General features: G+C 42.4%; 1 protein-coding gene across 2 annotated transcripts in view; it reads left to right on the plus strand.

The window, feature by feature from the left end:
* slc16a2 (solute carrier family 16 member 2) overlaps window positions 1–25,729 on the plus strand; it is a 98,106-nt gene that overhangs the window by 9,472 nt on the left and 62,905 nt on the right. For both annotated transcript variants that reach the window (XM_080187911.1, XM_080187913.1), the window contains one exon: window positions 23,145–23,289. In XM_080187911.1, the coding sequence (XP_080044037.1) occupies window positions 23,145–23,289 (145 nt within the window). The remainder of the gene's footprint in view (window positions 1–23,144; window positions 23,290–25,729) is intronic.

Raw genomic sequence — 25,729 nt, forward strand, 5'->3', positions numbered from 1 at the left:
TCTTAGTATCCAGGGATGCGTAGGTTAGAGGGATTAGTGGTATAATGTGTAGGGATATGGGGGTAGGGCCTGGGTGGGATTGTGTTTGGTGCAGGCTCGATGGGCCTCTTTCTTCACTGTAGGGTTCTATGATTCTATAATTTCAGTTTGTACTCCGTGCAGCGTTCAATAAACCTGTTGAGTGTTACTTTCAATCCACATGTGCGAGCCACGGGTGGGATTTTCCGGCCTCGCTCACCCCGAAACTGAAAAATCCTGCTTGAGGTCATTGGACCTTCCCGCGATCCGCCCCTCACCTGCTCTGATTCCTGTGGAGGCAGAATGCCAAAATTTGCCTTCACATCTTTTTCTTTTTGTTTAAAGCCCACAATGCCTAACACAGCACATTACTGAAATGAATGTATGAAAACATTGTTAGGAGTCCTGGTGGAGAGGCGTCTCTCAATGTGATGCTTTGATCAGAGTACGGAAAGAGTCTTTTTTGTTTTAGTTTGTTTAGTTAAGGAGAGAGAGCTTTCCTGTTACTTGGATGTAAATTGTGTTTTTAATTGTATGCCGTTTTTTGTCATTAGCAGGGAATTCACTTGTGCTCTGATGAATAGCACAAGGGTTTTGGGTTAGGAGAGGAGTCTGAACTTTTTTTTACCTGAAGCTTTTTTTTAAAAAAAGCACCAAACATAAAAACTATTGCAAGATGCAAGATACAGGTCAGTTATCATTTATCTGAAGTTCTCAGGAATTTTGGATTTTGAATAATTTTGAAAACTTCATACAAACTTTACAATAGTCTCAGCCTAGCAAAACAAATAAAATAGGAAAATAAGACATATCTCTAAATAATAGATACAGGGTACCTGAATAAAGTTTCTTTTTGACATGTTCATCACAATAACTAACAATAAACAGTGTGGGCAAACAACTAGACCTCCCACTTTAAAGGTTGATGAGTTCAAAAAGTGTGCAGTTTTTGGATGCTTTGATTTCAGATTAGTGGAAAAAGGATACATAACTTGTATGACATTTCTAAGCCAAATACTTGGCAAATTGCAGTGTCTCTGTTAGAATGCATTATTTTTATATTTGGTAAATGAAATACATATATATAAACAGCATAAAAAGACCTAACTCTGATCACTTTTTGACATTACGTTAATCTTTAAATGAAATTTTAATCTAAAATGCAATTAAGACAATATTTGTGATTCTTGATTGTTTTTAAAAGCTCTAAATATGGTATTCAGAATAATTTAACAGCTCAGCTACATTACAAACAATACTGGTTGCAGACATAAAATCTGTTCTTTGAACCAAAAACATCGGCCACAATTGTCAGGCTTTTCTGGTCCCACCTATGGAGCACCCCCACTGCAGGTTTCTTGGCGGGATGGGGTAACAGGACCAGAAAGTCTTGCCGCTGGTGAAAGGCATGCAGCCTGCACCCCAATGATGGGGTAGCACAGTGGTTAGCATTGCTGCCCCACAGCACCAAGGACCCAGGTTCAGTTCCTGCTTCGGGTGACTGTCAATGTGGAGTTTGCACATTCTCCCCGTGTCGGCATGGGTTTCCTCCGGATGCTCCAATTTCCTCCCTCAGTCCAAAGATGTGTAGGTTAGATGGATTGACCATGGTAAATGTGTATGGGGCTATGGTGATTGGATGGGGAAAGAGGGCCTGGCTAAGATACATTATCAGAAATTCGGTGCAGAATTGATGGGCAAATGGCATTTTTTGATTTGATTCATTATTGCCACGTGTATTAATATATAGTGGCAAGTATTGTTTCTTGCGTGCTATAGAGACAAAGCATAGAGAAAAGGAGAGTGCATAATGTAATGTTACAGTCATAGCTAAGGTGTAGAGAAAGATCAACTTAGTGCGAGGTACATCCATTCAAAAGTCTGCTAGCTGCAGGTTGTTCTTGAATTAGTTGGTACATAACCTCAGACTTTAGTATCTTTTTCCCGATGCAGGAGACTATGTCCGAGGTGCATGAGGTCCTTAATTACGCTGGCTGCTTTGCCGAGGCAGTGGGAAGTGTAGACGGAGTCAATGGATGGGAGGCTGGTTTGTGTGATGGATTGGGTTACATTCATAATCTTTTGTGGCCATGGACAGAGCAGGAGCCATACCAAGCTGTGATACAACCAGGAAGAATACTTTCTATGGTGCATCTATAAAAGTTAGTGAGAGTCATAGCTGACATGTCAAATTTCCTTTGTCGTCTGAGAAAGTAGAGACATTGGTGGGCTTTCTTAAATACAGTGTTGGCATGTTGGGGGACCAGGACAGGTTAGTGATCTGAACACCTAAAAACTTGAAGTGCTGTACTATTTCTACTTCATCCCCATTGATATAGACAGAGGCATGTTCTCCACTACGCTTCCTGAAGCCGATGACAATCTTCTTTGTTTTGTTGACATTGAGGGAGAGAATATTGTCGTTGCATCAGTTTACCAGATTCTCTGTTTCATTCCTGTACTCTGTCTTGTCATTGTTTGAGATCCGACCCATTTATAGTGGTGTCATCAGCAACCTTGAAAAACTGTGGGGATTCTATTCTATGAATTGTTTCCAATGTTATAATCCTGGTTGATGTTATAACTGAATGGGAAGATTCCAGAATGGAACTCTGGTTCAAAAGACTTTAACTATTACTTTTTGTAAAATGTGGAGGAACAGAGTCACAGGAATGCCCATTCGTTTTAACTAGAAAAAAGCATTTATTAAACAAAAAAAATTGGATAATAGAATAATCCTCCCCCCCCACCCCCCATTAGCTTCACAAATACACACAGATTTTAAGGATAACACAAATTACAAAATGTATCTTAAGCCACTTTCCAAATTCACGTGATAAATTTGCTTTTCTATTGAATTCAGTCAAAATGTCATTTTTGTGCATTAACATCTCATTTCTTCTCTTGTCAAAATTTCTTTAAGCTGCTTCAAAATATTGGCAAGATGCTTCTTACGTTCACTCCAAATGGTTTTGTACTCTTGTTCTATTTGTTCTTTGAACGTTTTGTGATCCTGTTGTTTCCCCCAGTCCCATGTCAAACGAGTTATTTTCAGTTCCTGTTTAAGCTGTGTTAATCACCTCCTCTCTGAGTTTCATTCTAACAATTCAGATTGCTTGCACAAGTTCTGAACTGTCTCAGTACGGCGCACAACAGATTTGGAAATGTCATTGGCAAACTGTTTACTTGCCTTTCTTCCAACTGCTACATCTGGTGTACAATTACTGACAAGCATTTTAAAAGCAGTGCCTCAAAGGCCACTTTGCAGTTTCCTGTTTTGCAGTTGTTTTCTTTTTGTCCCTTACTGACTTTGATACATCAGTGATATTACTTGGATCAGGTCTTTGCTCAACTGGATCACTGTTCAACAATGAATATTTATTCACAGAAACAACTTTCAAATTGTGACACTCCACACCATCCATCCAAACATGTGCAGGTCAGGTGGATTGGCCATGCTAAATTGCCCCATTGTGTCTCAAGCTCTGTAGGTTTGGGGGGATCTTCTTCTTCATTTCCTCCATTTTACTTTCAAGTTCAAAAATCTCATTGAAACTTAAGTTCCAATAGTTCATTAGTTTTGCTTTTTAATTCGACATTCAACCGATTTACATAAGAACATAAGAACATAATAAATAGGAGCAGGAGTAGGCCATCTAGCCCTTCGAGCCTGCCCCGCCATTCAATAAGATCATGGCTGATCTGTCGTGGCTCAGTTCCACATTCCCGCCCTCTCCCCATAACCCTTAATCCCCTCTCTTATCAAAAACCCATCAATCCGCGTCTTAAAAATATTTAGTGAGGCAGCCTCCACCACTTCAACGGGCAGAGAATTCCAGAGATTCACCACCCTTTGGGTGAAGAAGTTCCTCCTCAACTCCGTTCTAAACCGTCCCCCCTTTATCTTGAAGCTGTGCCCCCTAGTCCTACTGTCCTTTCTGAGCGGGAAGAGTCTCTCCACCTCTATCCTATCCATCCCATTCATCATCTTATACGTCTCAATGAGATCTCCCCTCATTCTTCTAAACTCTAACGAGTACAAGCCTAGTTTATTCAGCCTCTCCTCATAGCTCAACCCCCTCAACTCCGGTATCAGCCTAGTAAACCTCCTCTGCACTCCCTCCAAGGCCAAAACCTCCTTTTCTTTTTACCAGAACCTCCTTTTCTTGTTCAAGGCATTTTCCATAATACTTCAAGATGTTTGACATTGACCGGGTTTTAATTGAAGGTCAGCTTTTATTACATATGCTTTTTCAAGTTTATCTTTCAGACAGTTCAAATTCTCAATGAAATCTTCCACTTTGCCTGATTGATTCGCAATTATTCACATCCGTTCTCTTTCTCTCATTTGCAAATTTCTCTTTCATATATGGAAGTTGATTTTTCTGTGTTAAACAGTTTTTCCTTCAATTGCTTGTTATCTTCAATAACACTCTTCTCCATAGCATGTTTCAAAGTTTGTTAAGATTACCAAGATCAACTGCTTGTTGTAGTACAGTTGTCATTCACATTACTGTCTCCACAAGCTGAATCATTTACCTAGAATGAAACCTGTTTCTCCAATAGGTGATTTAGGAATAATTGTCACAGTAATAATTCCATTTACAAAATTACTACTTATCTTAGCTCAATGTCTCAGGTTGGTCTCAGTCATATAAAGTCCCTTTAAATACAAAGTTGGCTGTGGTCAGATACACTCTCCATTCTGAACTCAAGTGAATATCTGTGAATGTTTCCTCAAAATCCTCCAGCTGATTGTTACATTAGAATTTCTAAACTCCAGTCCCCAAAAAGTGCGCTTTAAAATGTTCTTTCACAACAATATTTTCCATCAGCAATTTGCATTCTGAAACCCAGTTCAGGTTTTCTGTATTACTCTTTCAAACAAAGTTTCTGCTCCACTTTTAACAAAGAATCCAGCATCCAGGTTTTATAACTTTCCCTTCAGAATTCATTTGTTTTGGCTATAGTACAAGCTGTTTGCAATTGCTTTAATTATCAATTCTCGGCCTTTATTGAGATGGCATCAAACTTTTGATTTACCGCTGACTGCTTTCCCACTTTATTTCTGGTTACTGCAACTGCCTCTTTCACTCATAACACACTGCCTGCTTTCCCCTTAAATTGTCCTGAGCAATATCTTGGTCTCTGTTCACTTAGTTTCAGTTTTAAGATATTCTTTTTGTTCCAATTCCATGGTTATCTGGAATGGATCTAGTTCTGTTGAAGCCTGCCTCTTTTCAGTTCCCTTGTCCTAGTCTTCTGGCAGAGTTGAGAGATGTTCACTCACTCCTTAGTCTTAATCTCATACTGCCAACAAATTGAGCTCAAACTAAATTTGAAAACCTTGCTACTTAAAAGGGCCCCGAGTTGCTAAGCAACGACTGCTACTTCTGCCAACCTTTATTCACTCTTTACGCTGTAACCCTCTCCAAGCACAACAGAAGCAGTTTGAATTGAAACAATCCTCAAACACCTTTGCCCAATCTGAACCTAACTACAGATTTTACACAAAAATATTAAATTAAGTCCTTAATTTTAAAACTATTCCTTATTTCTCATGTTTACCAATGTAAATATAAGTCCCTTAAAACTACCCATTTGTTTTCCTAGCACCAGTGCTCTAAGGGTTGGTAACTAGAGGGCACATATTTAAGGTGATTGGCAAAAACAAGAAGGAAAGCAGGAGTGAAAACTTTTTGACGTAACAGCTGGTATTTTACCACCTCGGTGAGGCTCGTAGAACAGAATTCTCCGTTGGCCTCAGGCTGGATTTTGTGTGCCTCGCTCAAGCAAGGTCATAAAATACTGGCCAATAAGTGGCTGGGATTTGGAGTGCACTGACTGATGGGATGTGGTATCAGATTAAAGAGCCACTTTCAAAAAAATAATTGATAAATACACAAAGAAGAATAAATTTCACTGACAAAGAACAGGCGAGTGGGACTAACTGGATTACCCTTTGAGAAAGCTGTCAGAGATCGCGCTGGCTAACTGAACCGCTTCTGTGCTGTAATGGGGAAGCGATGGCTGAGTGGTATTATCGCTAGATTATTAACCCAGAAACTCAACTAATGTTCTGGGGACCTGGCTTCCAATCCAGATGGTGGAATTTGAAGTCAATAAAAAAAAGTCTGGAAATGATGTCCATTGTTGATTGTTAGAAAAAAACCCATCTGGTTCAGTAATGTCCTTTAGGGAAGGAAATCTGCCATCCTCAACTGGTCTGGCCTACGTGTGACTCCAGAGCAATGTGGTTGGCTGTCAGCTGCCCTCAAAGGGGAACTAGGGATGGGCAATAAATGCTGGCCCAACCAGTGACGCCCATGTCCCCCATGACTGAATAAAAATTATTCTGTGGTTCTGTGTAGGAGGCTGCAAAATGATATAAGCAAGTTAGACGACTGAGCAAGAATGTGGCAGGTGAAGCATAATTTGTAAAATGCAAAATTGTCCAGTTTGGCAGGGAATACAGAAAAGCAAAATATTTTTAAAAAGGTAGAGACTTGTTAAGTATTAATATCTGAATCATAGAAAGCTAACTTGCAGGTACAGTAAGAAATCAGGAGGAAAATGGTATGTTAGCCTTAGGGGATTGGAAGATAAGAATATAAATGCCTTGCTGCAATTAGTTGTATAAGCTTTGGTGAGGGCACACCTGGAGAACTATGCATAGTTATTGTTTCCCTGCCTAAGGAAGAATTTACCTATCTTTAGTGGAGATGCAGCAAAGGTTCACTTGATAGATTTCTGGGATGGAAGGCTTATCCTATCCGGAAAGGATTCTGTGGAAAGCTTGAGTAGGATGGGCTTATAGAAGAACAGGAGCTGATCTCATTGAAATGTGCAAAATTCATGAGAGGGCCTGACAAAGAGGATCTTAAGAGGCTGACTGGCGGGTCTGGAGCTCAGAATCAAAGCCCCTGGATAAGGGGACTGCCATTTAAGATCGAGAAGAAGCGAAATGTCTTCATTCAGAGAGTTGTTGAAGCGCAATCGTTCATTCGATAGATTTTAGCAACCTTAAGAAAATCAAAAGAATGTGACGCAGGAAGTGGAAACACACCTGAAAATTTTACATTTGAAGTGTTGCTGGACGGAGAATCAATCTGTGTTGGCAAGCAACGGGGTGAATTGTGACCAACGCTCAATGCCAGTTTTGGATATAGTCAGAATGATAGTAACACTCAGGGACTTCAGGTCTGCTTCCTGGGACTATCGCGTGACGTGCGCCGACAATCAAAAAACCAATTTAAATTAATTAAATGGCAATTGATTGGGAATTTATGCTTTTACAGTTGGCGGGAGAGCTGATTGACCAAGCTTTAACCACAACCTCAATCCAGGTGGCATGAAATTCAGGGTTCAAATAAAATGATCAGGTGTGCCCGGGGACTGAGGCTTGTGTGCGGTTGTGCTACCGAGACACTTTTGGGGTAGCTTTTACTTTGATTTTTTTTTTTAACAGGTCCACAGCGGCTGTGCCCTGCCAGAGCACATTGGAAACGCCAGCCCGTGGGCTCCCTTTTCTCGGCGCCAGCTCTCTTCCCTCCCTCCCCACCTGTGCTCAGTCTTTCACAGGGCGTGTTTCACGGTGAATGGCCTTTAACTGGCCCGTGTTACATACGTGAAGAACACAATCTCGGGTGGGAGTGGGTTTCACAGCCCCACCTCCATGTAGAATTCAGGCCTAGGTTTCCAACGGCTCATTGCATGATGCCAGCAACAAACACATGATTCCAAAGAGTATTAAACTACTAGCAGGGTTTATAGGGTTTTACAGATCTGTGCTCTGTACAAATGGAATCCTTGGGGGACAAATTGTTATTTGGGAGCGCACATAGTATCCATGGGCTAAGGTTCCACCTGCAGCAGGGGGGCTTGGAAAATCCGATGGGACCCCAAAAAGTCTGTTGACTTGGGGCAGGAACCTGTGGTCCTGTAGTGGGTGGGACTGAACAAACCTTCCCTGTATCTCTGTATATAATTGAAAATGATGCACAGAAACAGCCTGTATGATCCATGCCAGAGTTGATGCTCAACATGAGTGTTTGTCCAATTCTACTTCACCCCACTCCATCAGCATTTACTACCAATCCTTTCCCCATGTAAATTTCTGCCTTCTCCTTAAATAGTTCATTCGCTGAAGTATCTCGCTCAAGTGTTTCACCAACAAATAGGGTGCACGAACTAGCTCCCCTGATAGCTCGGTTGGTAAGTATACATTCCTGGTGTTACAATTGCTGCAGAGACTGATAACCTTTAAAATGAAATTTGAACTTTCGGTAGCTGAAGGATCACTGTGATAACCCCCCACAAAGTCCATGAGGAATCACTGATTGATCTCCCCATGGGGCTTGTTGAGTATGAGTTCCCCTGGTAACAGGCAGTGGCATGCCCAGCATGAATTCATTACCTGAGCCTTTGAAAAGCAGGTCCAGGACTGGGCCTGATAAAAGGTAGTGATTTTGTTTTACATTCTGCAATCAACTATATTCCTTTCCAGTCGGGCTTCCTGCGTCACTATAATCGCAATTAACATTTCTAGCTGTAAGTCTCTTACTGTAACAAATGAATTATAAGCAACATTGATCAAACACTCTTTTTGCAGGCGACTTAGTTTTAAACTACAGAAAATAGCATTCCCCCATTAAACTGTCCACACAACCAAAAATATCCCTCCACAATTATACTTTTCTTTGTTCCTTAAATGGACTCTTCATCCTTCAGTCCAAAGTAATTCACAGGCCCTGATGGCTTGCTTATTTTTCCTTTTCCAGCTGGATAACTTTTGAATGGACTTGCCATATATTAAGTTGATCTTCCTCTACACCCTAGTTATGACTGTAACACTACATTCTGCACCCTTTCCTTTCCTTCTCCCCATGTACTCTATGAATGGTACATGTTGTCTGTATAGTACAGAGAAAAATACTTTTCATCGTATCCCAATACATCCCAATAAATCAAATCAAATCCCAAACTTGTAATCCTTGAACTGACTTTCATGGTGAGGGTTACACAGAAGATTCCTCCCTCGGCCAAAGCTATATGAATCTTCAATCTTTAGGTCTTCACTAACTTGGTCTCTTCAATCTGAGCATGTGCTCACACCCGCATTCTATGTGATGAAGAATCCATGATATTCAGGAATATCTTTAGAAAATCCTGTAAGTCAACATCACACTGATTCCATTCCCCTCCCAAAGCCCAACTCTATGGCAATAGCAATGGGAAGGTTTGAAGGTGGATAAATCACCTGGACCAGATGCACTGCACCCCAGCATTCCAAAAGAAATAGCTGAGGAAATTGTGGAGGCATTGGTGGTGATTTTCCAGGAATCACTGGAGGCAGGGAGGGTACCAGAGGACTGGAAAGTAACTAATGTAACGCCGCTGCTTAAGAAGGGAGGGAAACAGCAGACAGGAAATTATAGGCCGGTTAGCCTGACTTATAAACTTGCAATAACAAATTTAAATCTGTAATTTTAGATTGTTCTGAGAAAAATACTCATTTTATTCATTCATAGGATGTGAGCATTGCTGATAAAGCTGGCATTTATTATCTGTCCCCATTAGACCTCATAGAACCCTGGAATCATACAGCAGAGAAGAGGCCCTTCAGCCCATCAAGTCCGCACCAACACGTGAGAAACACCTGAACTCCCACCTAATCCCACTTGCCAGCACTTGGCCCAGAGCCTTGAATGTTATGACGTGCCAAGTGCTCATCCAGGTACTTTTTAAAGGATATGAGGCAACCTGCCTTGACCACCCTCCCAGGCAGTGCATTCCAGACCATCACCACCCTCTGGGTAAAAATGATTTTTCTCACATCCCATCCCTAAACCTCCAGACCTTCACCTTGAATCTATGTCCTGGTCGAGAAGGAGGTGATGGGCCATCTTTCTGAATACATTTGGGTACCTTGCTGGGCTGTTCCAGAGAACAGTGAACCATATTGCTGTGGATCTATCTGTGTGATATATAGACCAGAATAGTTAAGAACAATAGAGCTCCTTCTCTAAAGGAGATCAGTGAACCAGATGGATTTTTATGATAAATTGATAGTTTAATTGTCACTATTACTGATACTAGCTTTTTAATGCACATTAATTTAACTGAACTTTAATCCCTCAGTTGCTTAGGTGAGATGTGAACTCATGTCTCTGGCACGTTAGTCCAGGCTAATCAATTATTTGTTCAGCAGCATAACCTCTGTGTTACCATACCCCGTAAACACAGTAAGAAGTCTGACAACACCAGGGTTAAGTCCGACCAATTCATTTGATAGTAAACTCACAAGCTCGTGAGTTTACTGTCAAATAAATTGGTTGGACTTAACCCTGGTGTTGTCAGACTTCTTACTGTGTTTACCCCAGTCCAATGCCAGCATCTCCACATCATAATTACCATACCCCTACAAACCTTTGTAAATGGTATTTTTAGAATTGGAAACATTTTGCTTTTCCACAGGTTCACTGAGGCTAATTTCACTACCAACATTTTGTAATAAGCAAACATATTTGCTACCCTTGTTTATAAGTTACCAGACTGAATAGATAGGATCTATCAGCCTCAGGTAACAAGTATCGACTGGAGTGTTTCTTTGCCCATCCATGTGCTGTACGGATTGAATGAGTAGAACAGAGAGTGGTTTTATTTCACTTTACAAAAGTGCAATATTGGCAACATTCTACCAAATGTCATTGTGATAAGTCTGAGAAAAACAGCACCCCGTTTGGTGAACAGGCTCACAACATTATCATAGCTCAAAATGGATGTTGATTAATGAAGTAACTGAAAACGGAATAAATTTCAGCTGGATATCTAGGGTTTTGCGAATGGGAGTCTTTATTGCTAACTGATGTTAGCTAAAGATTAGTAGTTTAGCAGATGGGAGGCCAGCCAGGGGATCATTGAGATAGTTGAATCTGGAGGTAACAAAGGCATGAATGAGCAGTGGATGAGCTGAGGTGGGGCAGAGCTGTGTGATATTACGGAGGTGGGTACTAGTGATGGTGAGGGCGGCACGGTGGCACAGTGGTTACCATTGCTGCCTCACAGCGCCAGGGATCCGGGTTCAATTCCAGCCTCGGGTGATTGCCTGTGTGGAGTTTGCACATTCTTCCCATGTCTGCTTGGGTTTCCTCCGGGTGCACTGGTTTCCTCCCATTGTCCAAAGATGTGTGGGTTAGGTGGATTGGCCATGCTAAATCGCCCCTTGCCATTTGACCTCCTATATCATTAATCTTCATTAACTATACAGATTTGCAAACGGCCGTCTTCATAGAATCTGTACAGTGTAGAAAGAGGCCATTTAGCCCATCGAGTTGCACCAACTGCAGACTCAGGCCCTATTCCTATGACTCATATTAACCCTGTTAGTCCCCCTGACACTAGGGTTAATTTATCATCCCAATCAACCTAACCTGCACATCTTTGGTGTCTAGGCAGGATCAAAATATTGAACTTGATGATCACCATGAATGGCAAAGGGCGAAATGGGCAACTCTTGCTTCTGGTTCCTTTCTCATTTCTATGTTCTCTGTTTTGAAGAATATGGACCAGAAGATCTTATTGAATGGCAGAGCAGGTTCGAGGAACTTTTTGGTGTACTCCTGCTTTCTTCTTCTGTTTGAATGTCTTATTTGAAATTAAGTTATTTGAAATGGATGAATGCCTTTGTTAAAGTAACAGTGAAGTTAATACATGTGCTAATACTGCAGAGTATGAAAATCCCAGATAACTTAGTTGTTATCAGGTGTCTCAGTATACGACTAAATCTATCTGACAAACCAGATTAAGACATGAGTAAATGCCCACTTTGGTACAACATGGAATCATTAACTTACTGTTGCACCAGTTTGTGTCTGTGCCTGAGTGCTGTACAGCAACAGACGGCGCGGTGGCACAGTGGTTAACACTGCTGCCTCACAGCACCAGGGACCTGGGTTCAATTCTGGGGTCATTGCCTGCACGTTCTCCCCATGCCTGATAAACCTTCACTACACTCCCTCTATAGCAAGGGCATCCTTCCTCAATAAGGACACTAAAACTGCACACAATCCTCCAGGTGTGGGCTCACCAAGGCCCTATACAATTGCAGTAAAATCCTTTACCTAAATCCTCTCACTATGAAGGATTTCTCCAGGTGCTCCCGTTTCCTCCCACAGTCCGAAGGACGTGCTGGTTATCTGCATTGGTCATGCTGAATTCTCCCTTAGTGTTCCCGAACAGGCACTGGAGTGTGGCAATTAGGGGATTTTCACAGAAACTTCATTGTGGTGTTAATGTTAGCCTACTTGTGACACTAATAATAAATAGGTTAGTAAGTACATATCACATCCGAACCCATCATTCTGACCTCGTCTCCATAATCTCTGCAAATGCCAGGTTTGTTTTTTTTTTGAGATGTCTTGCACGAGTATCTATGAATATATAATAATGACATGGCACACATTCCAAATGTATTTTCTTTTTTGTAATAGAAAGTTCTGCACATACAGGTATTTAAGGCACATAAACCAGCAGTTATTCCAAGAAGAAGGTAGTGGGATTTCTACAGAGTTGAGTGCTTTGGCATTCAGGGGGATAAGCAGAGGATCAAAAAACAATTCTGGCCACTTGTACACTCCAATTTTAATTGCTCTACCAATGCAGCCATGCCTTCTGCTGCTTATCCAAAATTCTAGAATTCACTCCCTAACTTGCTCTGCTTCTGTGCTGTCACCCATTGATTCTGTCTACACTTCCCACCGTCTTGGAAATGCAGCCAACATAGCAAGGACCCCACGCATCCTGTTCATACTCCACCTTCTTCCAACAGTGAACAAGATACAAAAGTCTGAGGACACGTACCAACTGACTCAAGAACAGCTTCTTCCCTGCTGCCCTCAGACTTTTGAATGGACCTACCTCGTATTAATTTGATCTTTCTCTGCACCCTAGCTATGATTGTAACACTACATTCTCTCCTTTCTTTCTCTATAAACAGTACATTTTGTCTGTATAGTGTGCAAAAAACAGTATTTTCCATTGTATACCAATACATGTGACAATAATAAAATCAAGTGCTTGCTCTCTCATTTTACCTCTATCTTTAAAATCTATCCCTTTCATGAAGTGCTTACACTGTCTTAACATATTCGCCTTAGTATCAAAGTTTGTCCGATAACACATCAATGAAGTACCTTGGGATGTTTTGTTGCGCTCAGGTTACCACATGAATGCAAGCTATTGTACAATGTAACTCCATTGGTAACAGAGTTCCTTTGTACGATGTTCTATTTGAAGATAGACCTGCATTTCCAAGTATCTTCACCTCATCATGTCACAACCTCTTCCAAATTTCAAATTTGCACCTATCACCCTCTAATTTTCACCACTCCTCTCTTGAAGATTAACTCAACTCGACTCCCAGCTCACCTGCAGTTCCTAATCCTGGTAACAATCTCTGAGCACTGATCTCTGAGGCACCCTGAGATTTGGGCTTATTGTCCATCCCTGAGGGCATCTAAGAGTCAACCCCATTGTTATTGGTCAGATCAGGTAAGGACGGCAGATTTGCTTTCCTAAAGGACATTAGTGAACCAGATGGGTTCTCACGACAGTTGGCATTGGTTCATCATTAAGTCTTTAATTCCAGATTTAGGAGATTTTTCACAGTAACTTCATTACAGTGTTAATGTAAGCCCACTTGTGACACTAATAGATAAACTAAAAAAAAATTTTAGGAAATTCAAATTTCACCATCTGCCATGGTGGGATTCAAACCCGGGCCCCAGAGCATTACCCTGGGTCTCTGGAACACTACTCCAGCAGCAATACCACTACGTCGCTGCCTACTTTCTGCAAAACATCGGCTGGAATTCTCTACACCCCACTACTGCTACCGTTGAGCATGGAAAATTTGGCACTCAGCCAAATCTCCATTTACTGCAGCGGGACTGGAAATTCCCAGCCACAGGCGAGGTCAGAGAATTCCGGCCATTGTTTTCTGTTGTTATATTTTTGTCATCATTTCACGGCAGCTTGTCCCAATTGTAAATTCTCCTGTTTGCATTTCAGTGCAAACTGTCTACACAAACATGTCATGCAGGACTGAAGTAGGTCAATCAATGCCTTAAGCTTGTTGCGCCATTCAGTTGGATTTAGCCCATGGTTGAGCTGATTTCTATCTATTACACCCTCTTGGCTTTGTGAGTAAATGAATAATTAGTTAAATAGCAAGGCCACTGGAAAGATGTGCAATGTGTGTGTGTGATACTATTCATCTTATTTATTGACAACAAGATCAATTCATCTTTGTTCAACAGGCATATTCAGTGAGTCATTAGTTTCCTTTCTTCTTCTAAGTTGAGGCACTCTAAGCATTTTAATTACTTTTGGTTGCGATATACGCCAGAAATAACCTACAAAATAGTTAAGGCATTCTAAATTGGTTTAAATCTTTTTATTTTGCAAAATGCTTTTGGGTTGAACCAGAGACTCCAAAGAGTTAGCAAACAAGATAAGCTTCCATCAATGCTGTTTCCAGTCTGTTTTAATTGATGTGCAGGGCAAATTATTCTGGTAAAGTTATGATAAATTACAAACAGAAGTGTAACCGGGCACTGTGTCCTGAGTAAAAGTTTAACTATGGTCAGGACATTGCACTTTCCAAACTAACACTAGACTGGTGTTGCAAAAGCTGTTTTTTGACAGCCACCTTTCACCTTTTTAGTATTTGGTACAAAATTGGATTTAGGTCACCACCAAGCAACCTGTTTTCCCTTTTCAGCCCCTGAGTTCCTTACCTGAACTCCCCCAGTTTTTATTATCTCTGGGATAGACTCTGCAGTATCTCTCCATGATCCCAAAGGACAGCATGGTGGCACAGTGGTTAGCACTGCTGCCTCACAGCGCCAAGGATCCGCGTTCGATTCTCTGCTCACTGTCTGTGCGGAGTCTCCCCACGTCTGTGTGTGTGTTTCCTCCGGGTGCTCCGGTTTCCTCCCATAGTCCGGAAGACATGCTGGTTAAGTGCATTGGCCGTGCTAAGTTCTCCCTTAGTGTACCTGAACAGACGTCAGACTGTGGCAACTAGGGGATTTTCACAGTAACTTGCAGTGTTAATGTAAGCTGATTTGTGACTGATAAATAAAAGCTTAACTTTAAGGTAATCAAAGAAAACATCCAGCATGGACCTGAACCCTTCATTATTTAAGCCTGGCTAGTCACATTCTGCAGGCAAGTTTCATGCCTGTAGCAGCATCATGTTCATGGATATTTGATCATTTATTTGTGGTTAGCGATATTGTTACAGATGCAAAGTTTATATTTTGGGATTCTGCCTTTAATTACGGGAATATAAGAACATTAAAACAAGGAACAGGAGTAGGCCATCTGGCCCCTCAATCCTGCTCCGTCACTCAATAAGATCTTTTGTGACTCAGCTCACTTAGCCCACTCACCTTAACCCTTAATTCCTTTACTGTTTAAAAATTCATCTATCCTTGTCTTAGTGACATTCAATGAGGTAGCCTCAACTGTTTCACTGGATAGGGAATTCCACAGATTTATAATTCTTTGTGTGAAGAAGTTCCTCCTCAACTCAGTCCTAAATCTGCTCCCCCTTATTTTGAGGCCATGCCCCCTAGTTCTCGTTTCACCCGCCAGTGGGAACAACATCCCTGCTTCTACCTTATCTATTCCCTTCATAATCTTATATGTTTCTGTAAGATCTCCCCTCATTCTTCTGAATTTCAATGCATATAGCCCCAGTTTCTCTTTATTTACCAACTCATCATTTTGTTTCAGCCTGCAATTGCAATTTAATAATTTTCCCTCCAGAAATGTATCTGGAGGATTTGCCTAACTTTGGCTAGAGGGAAGAATCTCCCTCACCGTGAAAGTCAGTTCAGGGATTAGAATTTATCCAGCTTTGAAAAAAGGAACAAAATGCTTTGGACTGGAAAACGAAGAGTTCACATAAGGGATAGAATAAAGTATAACCTTGGCAGAGGGATTTTTAGTCATTGTAAAAGTTAACTGGGTAATCATTTTTGCAGTTTAGAACATAAATTTTGTGAACCACTTTTTTGATTGGCCGTCAGCTCTCCAAGGCGGGACTTCCCTCCAAGGATAGACAGAAGTCCCACCTGCTGCCAACCAATGAAATGGCAGGTTACCTACAGAGGTGATGGAGACATTTCATAGACACCCTACAGTGCAGAAGGAGGCCATTCGGCCCATCAAGTCTGCACTGACCATAATCCCACCCTGGCCCTACCCCCATATCCCTACATATTTACCCACTAATCCCTCTAACCTAGACCTCTCAGGACTCTAAGGGGCAATTTAGCATGACCAATCAACTTAACCTGCACATCTTTGGACAGTGGGAGGAAACCCACACAGACATGAGGAGAATGTGCAAACTCCCCACAGATGGTGACCCAAGCTGGGAATCGAACCCAGATCCCTGGAGCTGTGAAGCAGCAGTGCTAACCACTGTGCTAACGTGCCACCCTGTTACACGCTAGCTCTCGGCACTCACCATCTTCAAAATTCAAGCCTTAGTGTTTTGGGCACCAAATATTCATGCCCATTCTATATATTTATTTAGTGAATGCAAATCTCTGAGATTAAGTGTTTGCCTTGTCATTTGCTGAGTTAAGGTGATGAGTCCATCACTGTAGAAGGGGCCATTCAGAAACATGCAGCACTGTTTGTATCTCTCCACAAATGCAAGAAAGGGTTTATACTCAGGCCCTATTGATGGAGGTGGGCCACACAGGAGTCCTGGTCTGTCCTGAATGTGTTTATGGCCCAAGTATTGGAAAATGGGATCAGTGTGACTTTAATGGTGGCTATTGTTTGTGCAGGCTCGATGGGGTCTTTTCTGCACTGCGTGACTCTGACACTGTTGTCATGGCAGCTCAGAGTCTGCCATTGGACGGTTGGGGTTTGTCACGAGGGACATGTCTGTCCATAATCCCAGCACAAGGCCTTTTCTGGAACCACTAAAGCATGAGGTTCTTTCTGATCTTATTGTTAAGTAGAATATACAAATCTAGTGAATATATGCAGTTTTCTTCCTGTGATATAATGAGTTTTAATGGAAACCCCATTTTTGACCGTGATCCTTGGATAGAGGTCCCTTTGGCCCATGTTTGGATTTCCCCCCGGGCATCATTCATGTAGTCACTTTAGGAAGGACTTGAACCTCATTGCTTTAACTAGTACATGACTTGAAAAGAAAAGTAAGTGGAAGCATCTTGGACGGGTATGAACTTGAATTATTAAGACATTGGTTCTTTGGCTGTGCTTTTGAACTTGCACCCTGCTGCTGCTTAGTGAATTAATGTCAAAACAGAAGGAGGCCTTAAGCTGCTTAATGTACCTAACCATTATACTACATTATTGTTATAGTATTCCAATCAATAGTCTGAACAAATGCTGGAAGATCTCTGCAGATTTTTGTCAGAGGGTCATCTGGACTCGAAACATCAGCTCTTTTCTCTCCTTGCAGATGCTGCCAGACCTGCTGAGATTTTCCAGCATTTTCTCCTTTGGTTTCAGATTCCAGCATCTGCAGTAATTTGCTTTTATCCAGCATGTTGGATTTTCTGGTTAACTTGTAACCTGGATGGTGTAGCTTCTTGCATTAATAATTGTCTTGCCAGTGGAGTCCATTTTGGTCAGTTCAGGAGAATGTGAGTGTCCACCTTAAGTGGTACGCACAATCTCACAGGTACACTGCTTATGAGCAAGTTTAAATTTTATCTAAGTTACACACGCAATTTCTAGCTGGCACAGGGGTGCATTTCAGGTGCAACTAATGGTCCTTTTGGAACAAACTAAAAGCTATGCAAGAGCAGGCTGGGACCATCTGTGCAATGGGTGCACATACTGCCCTTTGCAACGGGTGAAAAGTGAACATTAGGTACAGAAACAGGCAAACACCTGAATTTCAAGGTGCGTGGGCCAGCTGGGTATCAGAGATGCTCGTGTAGTACGCAGCTCAAGTCCCATGTATAACCTCAGACTGGCTACATTTGTCAGGTTGCGAGGCACAAGCGGGAGAGATTCCCGCTGGGATAACAGCCGGAGAATTTTCTGGACTGTGTGTCTTAAGTGGAAAGCGTAAGCCTGTGGGAACAAATAGCACTCTGTTAGGAGAGGAGTTTTTTTTTTCAGCATTTTGCACAACAATGGACTAGTTCCTCACATTAAGAGAAAAGCCATTCCATTAGGAGAGCGAAAGCAGCCAGAGCTGATTTATTATTTGGCCTTTTGACGAAGTCTTCAGAAACACACAATCGAATTCCTCTTGAGCTCGAGTTTTTCAAAGCTCTTGGAAGCACTTTGCGCAATTAGTTGATGAAAAGCTGTTCTGCTGTATAGACAGCATTCTGCCCGCTGGGTTGTTGAGCCGGACAATGCGTGTGAGAGTCTGAGCTGAACGGCAGCTATCTGGAAAATGTGCAGTTGGCCCGTTCACATTTCAGGAATTGAATTTATTTGCGGTTTAGTTGTGTGTGTTTTCAAGTAATTTGTTTACTGTCCAGCTGAGCAGAAAAAGTGCCGACACTGAACTTGTTCCAGCAAGATGTTGGACTTGGTTACGCGACGCAACTGTAGCAGCAAACACTTTTAAGCTGATTTAAGGTTACCCTTTCTCGCTTCCCCTTCCCCCAATAACCCCCCCCCACTAAGAAACCTTAACCGCTGAAGTACTGAATCTGATGTGGAAAACCAGAACTGCACCGTCTGATCGTCACCCAGCCCTTAGTGTCAAAAAGCAAGACTTTGAAAGACCTCCTGTTATCATTTACTTCAAAAATGTGGGATGAAGCAAAGTGTTTTCACAGAATCCCTACAGTGCAGAAGGAGCCCTGTTGAGCCTGCACCAACAACAATCCCACTCAGACCCCATCCCCTTAATACCATGTATTTATCTCCCACCCAGGCCCTATCCCGCATTTACCCAGCTAACCCTCCCCCCCACACTATGTGGCAATTTAGCATAGCCCATGAATCCAACCCGCACACATCCTTGGAGAGCGGGAGGGAACCAGAGCACCTGGGGGAAACTCTCTTCTTAATCTCACTTTCCAACCATAAAGGTAGGTAGCAATATTTAGTGATAAGAGTCCACATTCTCTTTCTTTAGTGTTGAAAGCAGATTGGCTGGAGTTAATTGCTCTTCACTGTGTCCACGTTTCAGGGGCTGTGAAAGGAAGCTAGGCTTTGCTAACCTTTAACTTGAAAATCTAATGTTCCTTTTGGAACAAACAACAGATTGTGCAAGAACAAGTTGGGGCCTTCTGTGCAGTGGGTGCACGTACCGCCCTGTGCAGGAACTGAAAAGTTTCTCCCACTTGTGTCTTGCAACGTGACAAATTTAGCCGGTTCAAGGTTATACATAGGACTGTGCCCAAGGACGGCCTATTTTGACACCGAGTTGTAATCAGCAAGCCTTTCCTGATATCGTGGTAGTGCTGTTGAAGCCACAGTCTAACCCTTCAGCCTTAGCAACCCTTCCCAAAACGTCCAGACCCCTCTCTTTATTTGCTGCTTTTTTTTCTTTGTTTCAGTTTCATAAATCGTGGAAACTTCAACTCAAAAACTACTGGTTTCGTGACATGCAGTCAGTGGCCTACAGAGAAATGCTCCTGATCTTCCCAACTATGTTGTACTATTCATAGGGCGGCACCCTATTCATAGGGTGGTTCGCACTGCTGCCTCACAGCTCCAGGGATCGATCCCCGGCTTGAGTCACCGTCTGTGTGGAGTTTCCTCTGAGTGTTCCAGTTCCCTCCCACACTCCAAAAATGTGCGGGTTAAGTGTTTTGGCCATGCTAAATTAGTGCCCCGGGATGCGAAGGTTAGAGGGATCAGCGGGGTAAATGTGTGGGGTCAAGGAGATAATGGGACGAATGACCTCCTTCTGCACTGTGGGGTTTCTATCATTCTATGATATTCAGTAGAATTGCCAGAAATGAGAAACAGTTTATCCTTCTCATGAGCTTGCCTTTGACAGTGTAATATTTATACATCTCCGTTTTTGTAAGAACAAGTTATAGTAGGTGAACAGGTCTAAGGAGGAATCTTGACATTTAGTACGGTGACACACTGGTTAGCATTGCTGCCTCACAGTGCCAGGGGCTCGGGTTCAGTTTCAGCCTTGGGACGTTGTTGGTGTGGAATTTGCACGTCCTCCCCGTGTCTGCGTAGGTTTCCTCCAGGTGCTCCGATTTCCTTCCACACTCCTGAGATGTGTAGGTTAGGTTGATTGGCAATGCTATAATTGTCCCCGAGTGTCAGGGGGGACTAGTAGAGTGAATGTGTGGGGTTACGCGGATAGGACCTGGGTGGGATTGTGCAGGCTCAGTGGGCTGAAGGGCCTCTTTCTGCACTGTTGGGATTCTACAATTTATTGCTATCTTGGTTTATCCAAAATCCACAAGGCGTGTTATTAAAACAGTCTGTAAAAATGCATCATTAAAAATATCCTAGCGACCCAGCTGTCACATTCCCAAAAACAATAAATAAAATGCTGCATTATTTCAGTTGTGTAACTAACTCTTAAGAATGCTTCATTGTGTTTCTGAAGGCTTGATACCTCGGACTTTGTTACGCGTACAGTCAAAGGGACAAGTAACTACCCATTGAAGTGGTCTTTTACAATGCTGCCTTGGGAGGTAGTGGAAGCAGATACGGTAGTGACTTTTGAGGGTGTCCTGACAAATACATGAATAGGATGGGAATAGAGGGATAGGGTCCCCGGAAGGGGAGGGGGATTAATTTCAGTTAGGTGGCATAGTCAGTGCAGGTTTGGAGGATCGAAGGGCCTTTTCCTGTGCTGTAATTTTCTCTGTTCTCTTTATTCTTTGTACACGAAAAGCATCTAGAACAAGTTTGAATTACAGAATTGATTTCTCCAACACTTGGTTTGCTTTTCCCGAGATCTAACCTACATATATTCTATCCTCTGCCACTTTCTGCTCATCTGTCACCTCTGTTCTGACCAGCCTCCACTGACCTTTCATTCCCAAATAATTGATAATATCCTCTTTCTAGATTGTTGCACTTCTGTAATCTTCACCAGCGTTATGGGCTGGACTGTCATCTTTGAAGCAGGTAGCTGGAGTCCACCCTGATGTGCCTAGCACGGGAGAAATTGCCGGTGACGACAAGACTTTTTTTCTGGGAGGGGATGGGGAGCCGATACTAACAGGACTCAAAAGAGTTCAGAGGCAGCTGGGTGTTGAGGTAGGCTGTACAAAAGGCCCATCTTGGAGCTCCAGTAATAATACTGATACCAGATCAAAGAACAGCCCTCACCCCTCACACATCCTCACCCACCACATACTCTGCAGTCTCCTATCAATGCCATCTCATTCCCCCCTTCACATGCTGTATGCCAAGCTGTGACACTTACGTACCAGTATACACTCTGTATAGTACCAATGAACCCTGTAGTGACCAATAGAATGCATTTTAAAAACACTTGTAAAAAGTAATTAGTTCATATCTTTCTACTTTCTTAAAATACTTCTCCAATAAAAGAGTAAATTATCCAGATCCTTTAATAGCATCAATAGTTGAAATGGTTGTGCTTGAAATCACTTCATCTTATATAATATAAATTGTGCAATTGACAGAATAGATCAGAGAGCAAGTGCTGTCAAACAGTACTTTCCCTGGCGCTCAACTGTTTCAACAATCTAGTGGATGTCTGAGTTCCAGACAAGAATGCATTATAAAGCTTTGGCATTGAGGGAATGACAGGCCGTGGGGGTTAGGTGGGAAGGGTATAGTCTGGCATCGGTAAGCCACTTTTAACATGCCTTTCAAAAGGTTTACTCATCCAGACTGTGGCTCAAAACATTTCTGAGATGCTGTGAACTACAAATCCTTTAAAAGCTGGCTCATCTCTATGAAAATGGCCGGCATTTATTGCCCATCCCTAGTTGCCCTTGGAGGGCGGTTGAGAGTCAACCACAGTCCTGGGCTCCAGAGTCACATGTAGGCCAGACCAGATAAGGACAGCAGATTTCCTTTCCAAAAGGACATTAGTAAACAAGATGGATTTTTCCGACAGTCGTTTCATGGTCACCAGTAGATTCTTAGTTCGATTTTTTTAAAATATGGAATTCAAATTCCCCCATCTGAGTTGATTCAAACTTAGATCCCCAGAACATTAGCTGAGTTTCTGGATTAATAGTCTAACAATAATAGCACTAATAATAGCACTAGGCCATCACCTTTCCAAGATGCAAGTTATTGTAGCAGTAACGTAGCAACAAAAGAAATACAAACTTGGGAAAGGCCATTTGATTCTTCGTGTCTGACCAACCATTCTGCAATATCATGGCTGATCATTGACCTCAACTTCACGTTCTTACAATATCCTTATATCCCTCAGAACCCCAAAATATCACCCTTGAATATATGTTTGAGTTTATTTATTAGTCACAAGTAGGCTTGCACTGCACTGAAATCACTGTGAGTATCCCGTATATTCAACAACTTGCATTTAGCACGTTAAGCTCAGTGGCGCAGAGAATTCCAAAGATTTAGAACCTTTTGAGTGAAGAAATTTCTCCTAAATGGACAGTCCCACATTCTGAGACTGATACTATAGATTGCCCAGCCAAGGGAAACCCCTTCCAGTAAACGGTGGGGCTGTGGAGGATGGATAGGGTAGAGGTAGAGAGATTCTTTCTGCCTAGAAAGGACAGCAGGACTAGAGGGCACAGCCTCAAGATAAGAGTGGGGGCAGTTTAGATCAGAGTTGAGGAGGAACTTCTTCACTCAAAGGGTGGTGAATCTCTGGAATTCTCTGCCCGTTGAAGTGGTGGAGGCTGCCTCGCTAAATATATTTAAGTCGCGGGTAGATAGGTTTCTGATAGACAAGGGAATTAAGGGTTATGGGGAGAAAGCGGGAAAGTGGAACTGATCCACTTCAGATCAGCCATGATCTTATTGAATGGCGGGGCAGGCTCGAAGGGCTGGATGGCCTACTCCTGCTCCTATTTCTTATGCTCTTCTGGAGCAGTGGGACAAGCAGTGCGAGGTACAGTCAAAACCTACAACTTATTAAAACCATTTTCCTGTTTCCTTTTTCCTTGCAGCTTGGGTCGGTGCAGTCTCCATGGGGATGATTTTCTTTTGTTCTCCGGTTGTCAGCATTTTCACTGACTGGTTTGGATGCAGGAAGACGGCGATGGGTGGTGCGGCACTGGCTTTTCTTGGACTTCTTTCCAGCTCCTTCACAAAGTAAGAATGAATTTCTGTCTTGACACGTACACACACCCCATCCTCCCACACACCCATGCGCTCAACCACACACACGCACACGCATGCGCGCACACACACACGCACCACACTCCCCCCCCCCCACCAACACACACACACACACCCTCCATACTCACACACGCACCATACCCTCACACACCCACCCACTCACTCACACACCCCGTGCACACATACACACACCTCACAGCAATGTTTAATAAGGTTTATTGTTGTCTCAGTGTTTGGAGGCTGTCCAGTTGTTTTAAGAACTGTGTGTACAGCGACAGTTACTGTCCTGCCCGCCACGGGAATCGGAGCGCTCCGTTGACCTGGAGTGGGATCTTACGGTTTTGGGATGAATGAGGCTGTAAAATCCCACCCAGAGTGATAGAGATGTACAGCACAGAAACAGGCCCTTCAGCCTAACCCGTCCACGCCAACCAGGTTCCCCAAACTGAACCAGTCCCATCTCCCCGCGTGTGGCCCATATCCCTCTAAACCTTTCCCATCCATGTACCTGTCCAAATGTCTTTTAACCGTTGTAATTGTACCCGCCTCTACCACCTCCTCTCATTCTCTATTCCCATCACCCTCTGTGTGAAATGTTGCACCATTCACAATTCCTCAGATATTGAAATAGAAAATGTGAAAATACTAAGCAGGTCAGGCAGCATCTGTGGAGAGAGGAAAAGATTCTTAAGAGATACTTGCCACAGAAGGAACGCTGAGAAGACTCACCAGTCTGATTCCTGGGATAGCCGGATTGTCATAGCCGGAGAAATTGAGTCAACTGGGTCTGTATTCACTGGATTTTTTGAAGAATCAGATTTTTGTTTTGATTTATTATTGTCACATGTATTAACATACATGCTTCTTGCGCAAAACATACAGAAAAACATACTGTTCATAAAGAAGGAAGCAAAAGAGTGCAGAATGTTGTGTTACAGTCATAGCTGGGGTGTAGAGAAAGGTCAATTTAATGTAAGGTAAATCCATTCAAATGTCTGATGGCAGCAGGGAAGAAGCTGTTCTTGAGTCGATTGGAACGTGACCTCAGACTTTTGTATCTTCTCCCCACCTGAAGAAGAAGGAAGAGAGAATGTCCAGGAGATTAGGGAGATTTTGTTGCATTGTACATTATGTTCGTGAGGCCTCACCTGGAATACTGCGTACAGTTTTGGTCCTCTTCAAAGAAAGGGTATAGTAACTTTGGAGGCAGTCCAAAGGAGATTCCCCAGGCTAATTTCTGGGGTGAAAGTGTTGTCCTATCAAGAGAGACTCAATTCTGTATCCCTTGGCATTTAGAAGAGTGAAGGGTGAACTTATTCAAACATATAAGATCCAGAGGTGGCGTGACAGGGTAGATGGTGAGATGTTTTCACTAGTGGGGGAGCAAGGGGATATAGCGACTAGATAAAGGGCAGGTCATTTAAAACTGAGATGCATAGAAATTTCTTCTCTGGAATTCATGACGCCTAAGACAATGGAGGCTTTATCATTAAAAATATTTAAAGTGGAGATGGATAAATATTTGATAGATTGGGAAATAGAGGCCTATGGGGAAAAAGGCACAGAAAAGGAGTTCAGGCCAGCATGTATTCAATGACATCATGTCCTTGATGAGAGATCAGGATTTTACTGGAAACTTGAAAGATAACTGAGTGGAATTTCTTCCTCTCTGACCTTTTATCTTTTGGAACATTCACTGGATCTATTTCAGCCCACCGTACATTCACCATCCAACCGAAATAATCCTGATCCAATCTGCCTTTGTATTCTGAATGGCCACCTTTGGCTTCAGTAGTTTATTTCTAGTCAATATATATTCATGTATAATTTTTTTTGTCCGACTGTCTTTAGGTGATCTGTGTATTATTTGTCATCCCTGGGCAGCACACAGCCTGCTTTCCAACATGCAGTGGCGTCACTCAAAACCAGTTGCCAAGAAAAATGTTATTGTATCCTGAGATAACTTGCCTTCTAATATTTTCATCTGTTCATGTGCATTTGTATTGTGTAATAGTTCACCCTGCAGCGATACATTGGGATTGGCTGCTCAATGAATAGAGAAAGATTTGAGGCCTGAACCCCTTTCTTCCTATTGTGTGTTCCCTCATGCTAATTCCCCAGTATCTCTTTTCAGGTGCCAAGCTCCAATAGTTTAACATTTATCCTTGCAATGTAAGTGATTATATCCATTCTTTGTTAAAATTAATTAACATACTGGGCTATCCGTGCAGGAATAAGAAGACAATATTCATTCTTTGGGCAGATGATCTAAGTGACACTGTATTAGAACTAAAAGCCAACCAACAACAAGTTTTAACTTTATTTATTAGTGTCACAAGTAGGCTGAGATTAACATTGCAATGAAGTCACTGTGAAAATCCCTAGTCGCCACACTCTGGTGCCTGTTCTAGTG

Source organism: Carcharhinus amblyrhynchos, chromosome 4 (assembly GCF_965287045.1).
Source record: "Carcharhinus amblyrhynchos chromosome 4, sCarAmb.v2.hapA, whole genome shotgun sequence".
Classification (NCBI taxonomy): Eukaryota; Metazoa; Chordata; class Chondrichthyes; order Carcharhiniformes; family Carcharhinidae; genus Carcharhinus; species Carcharhinus amblyrhynchos.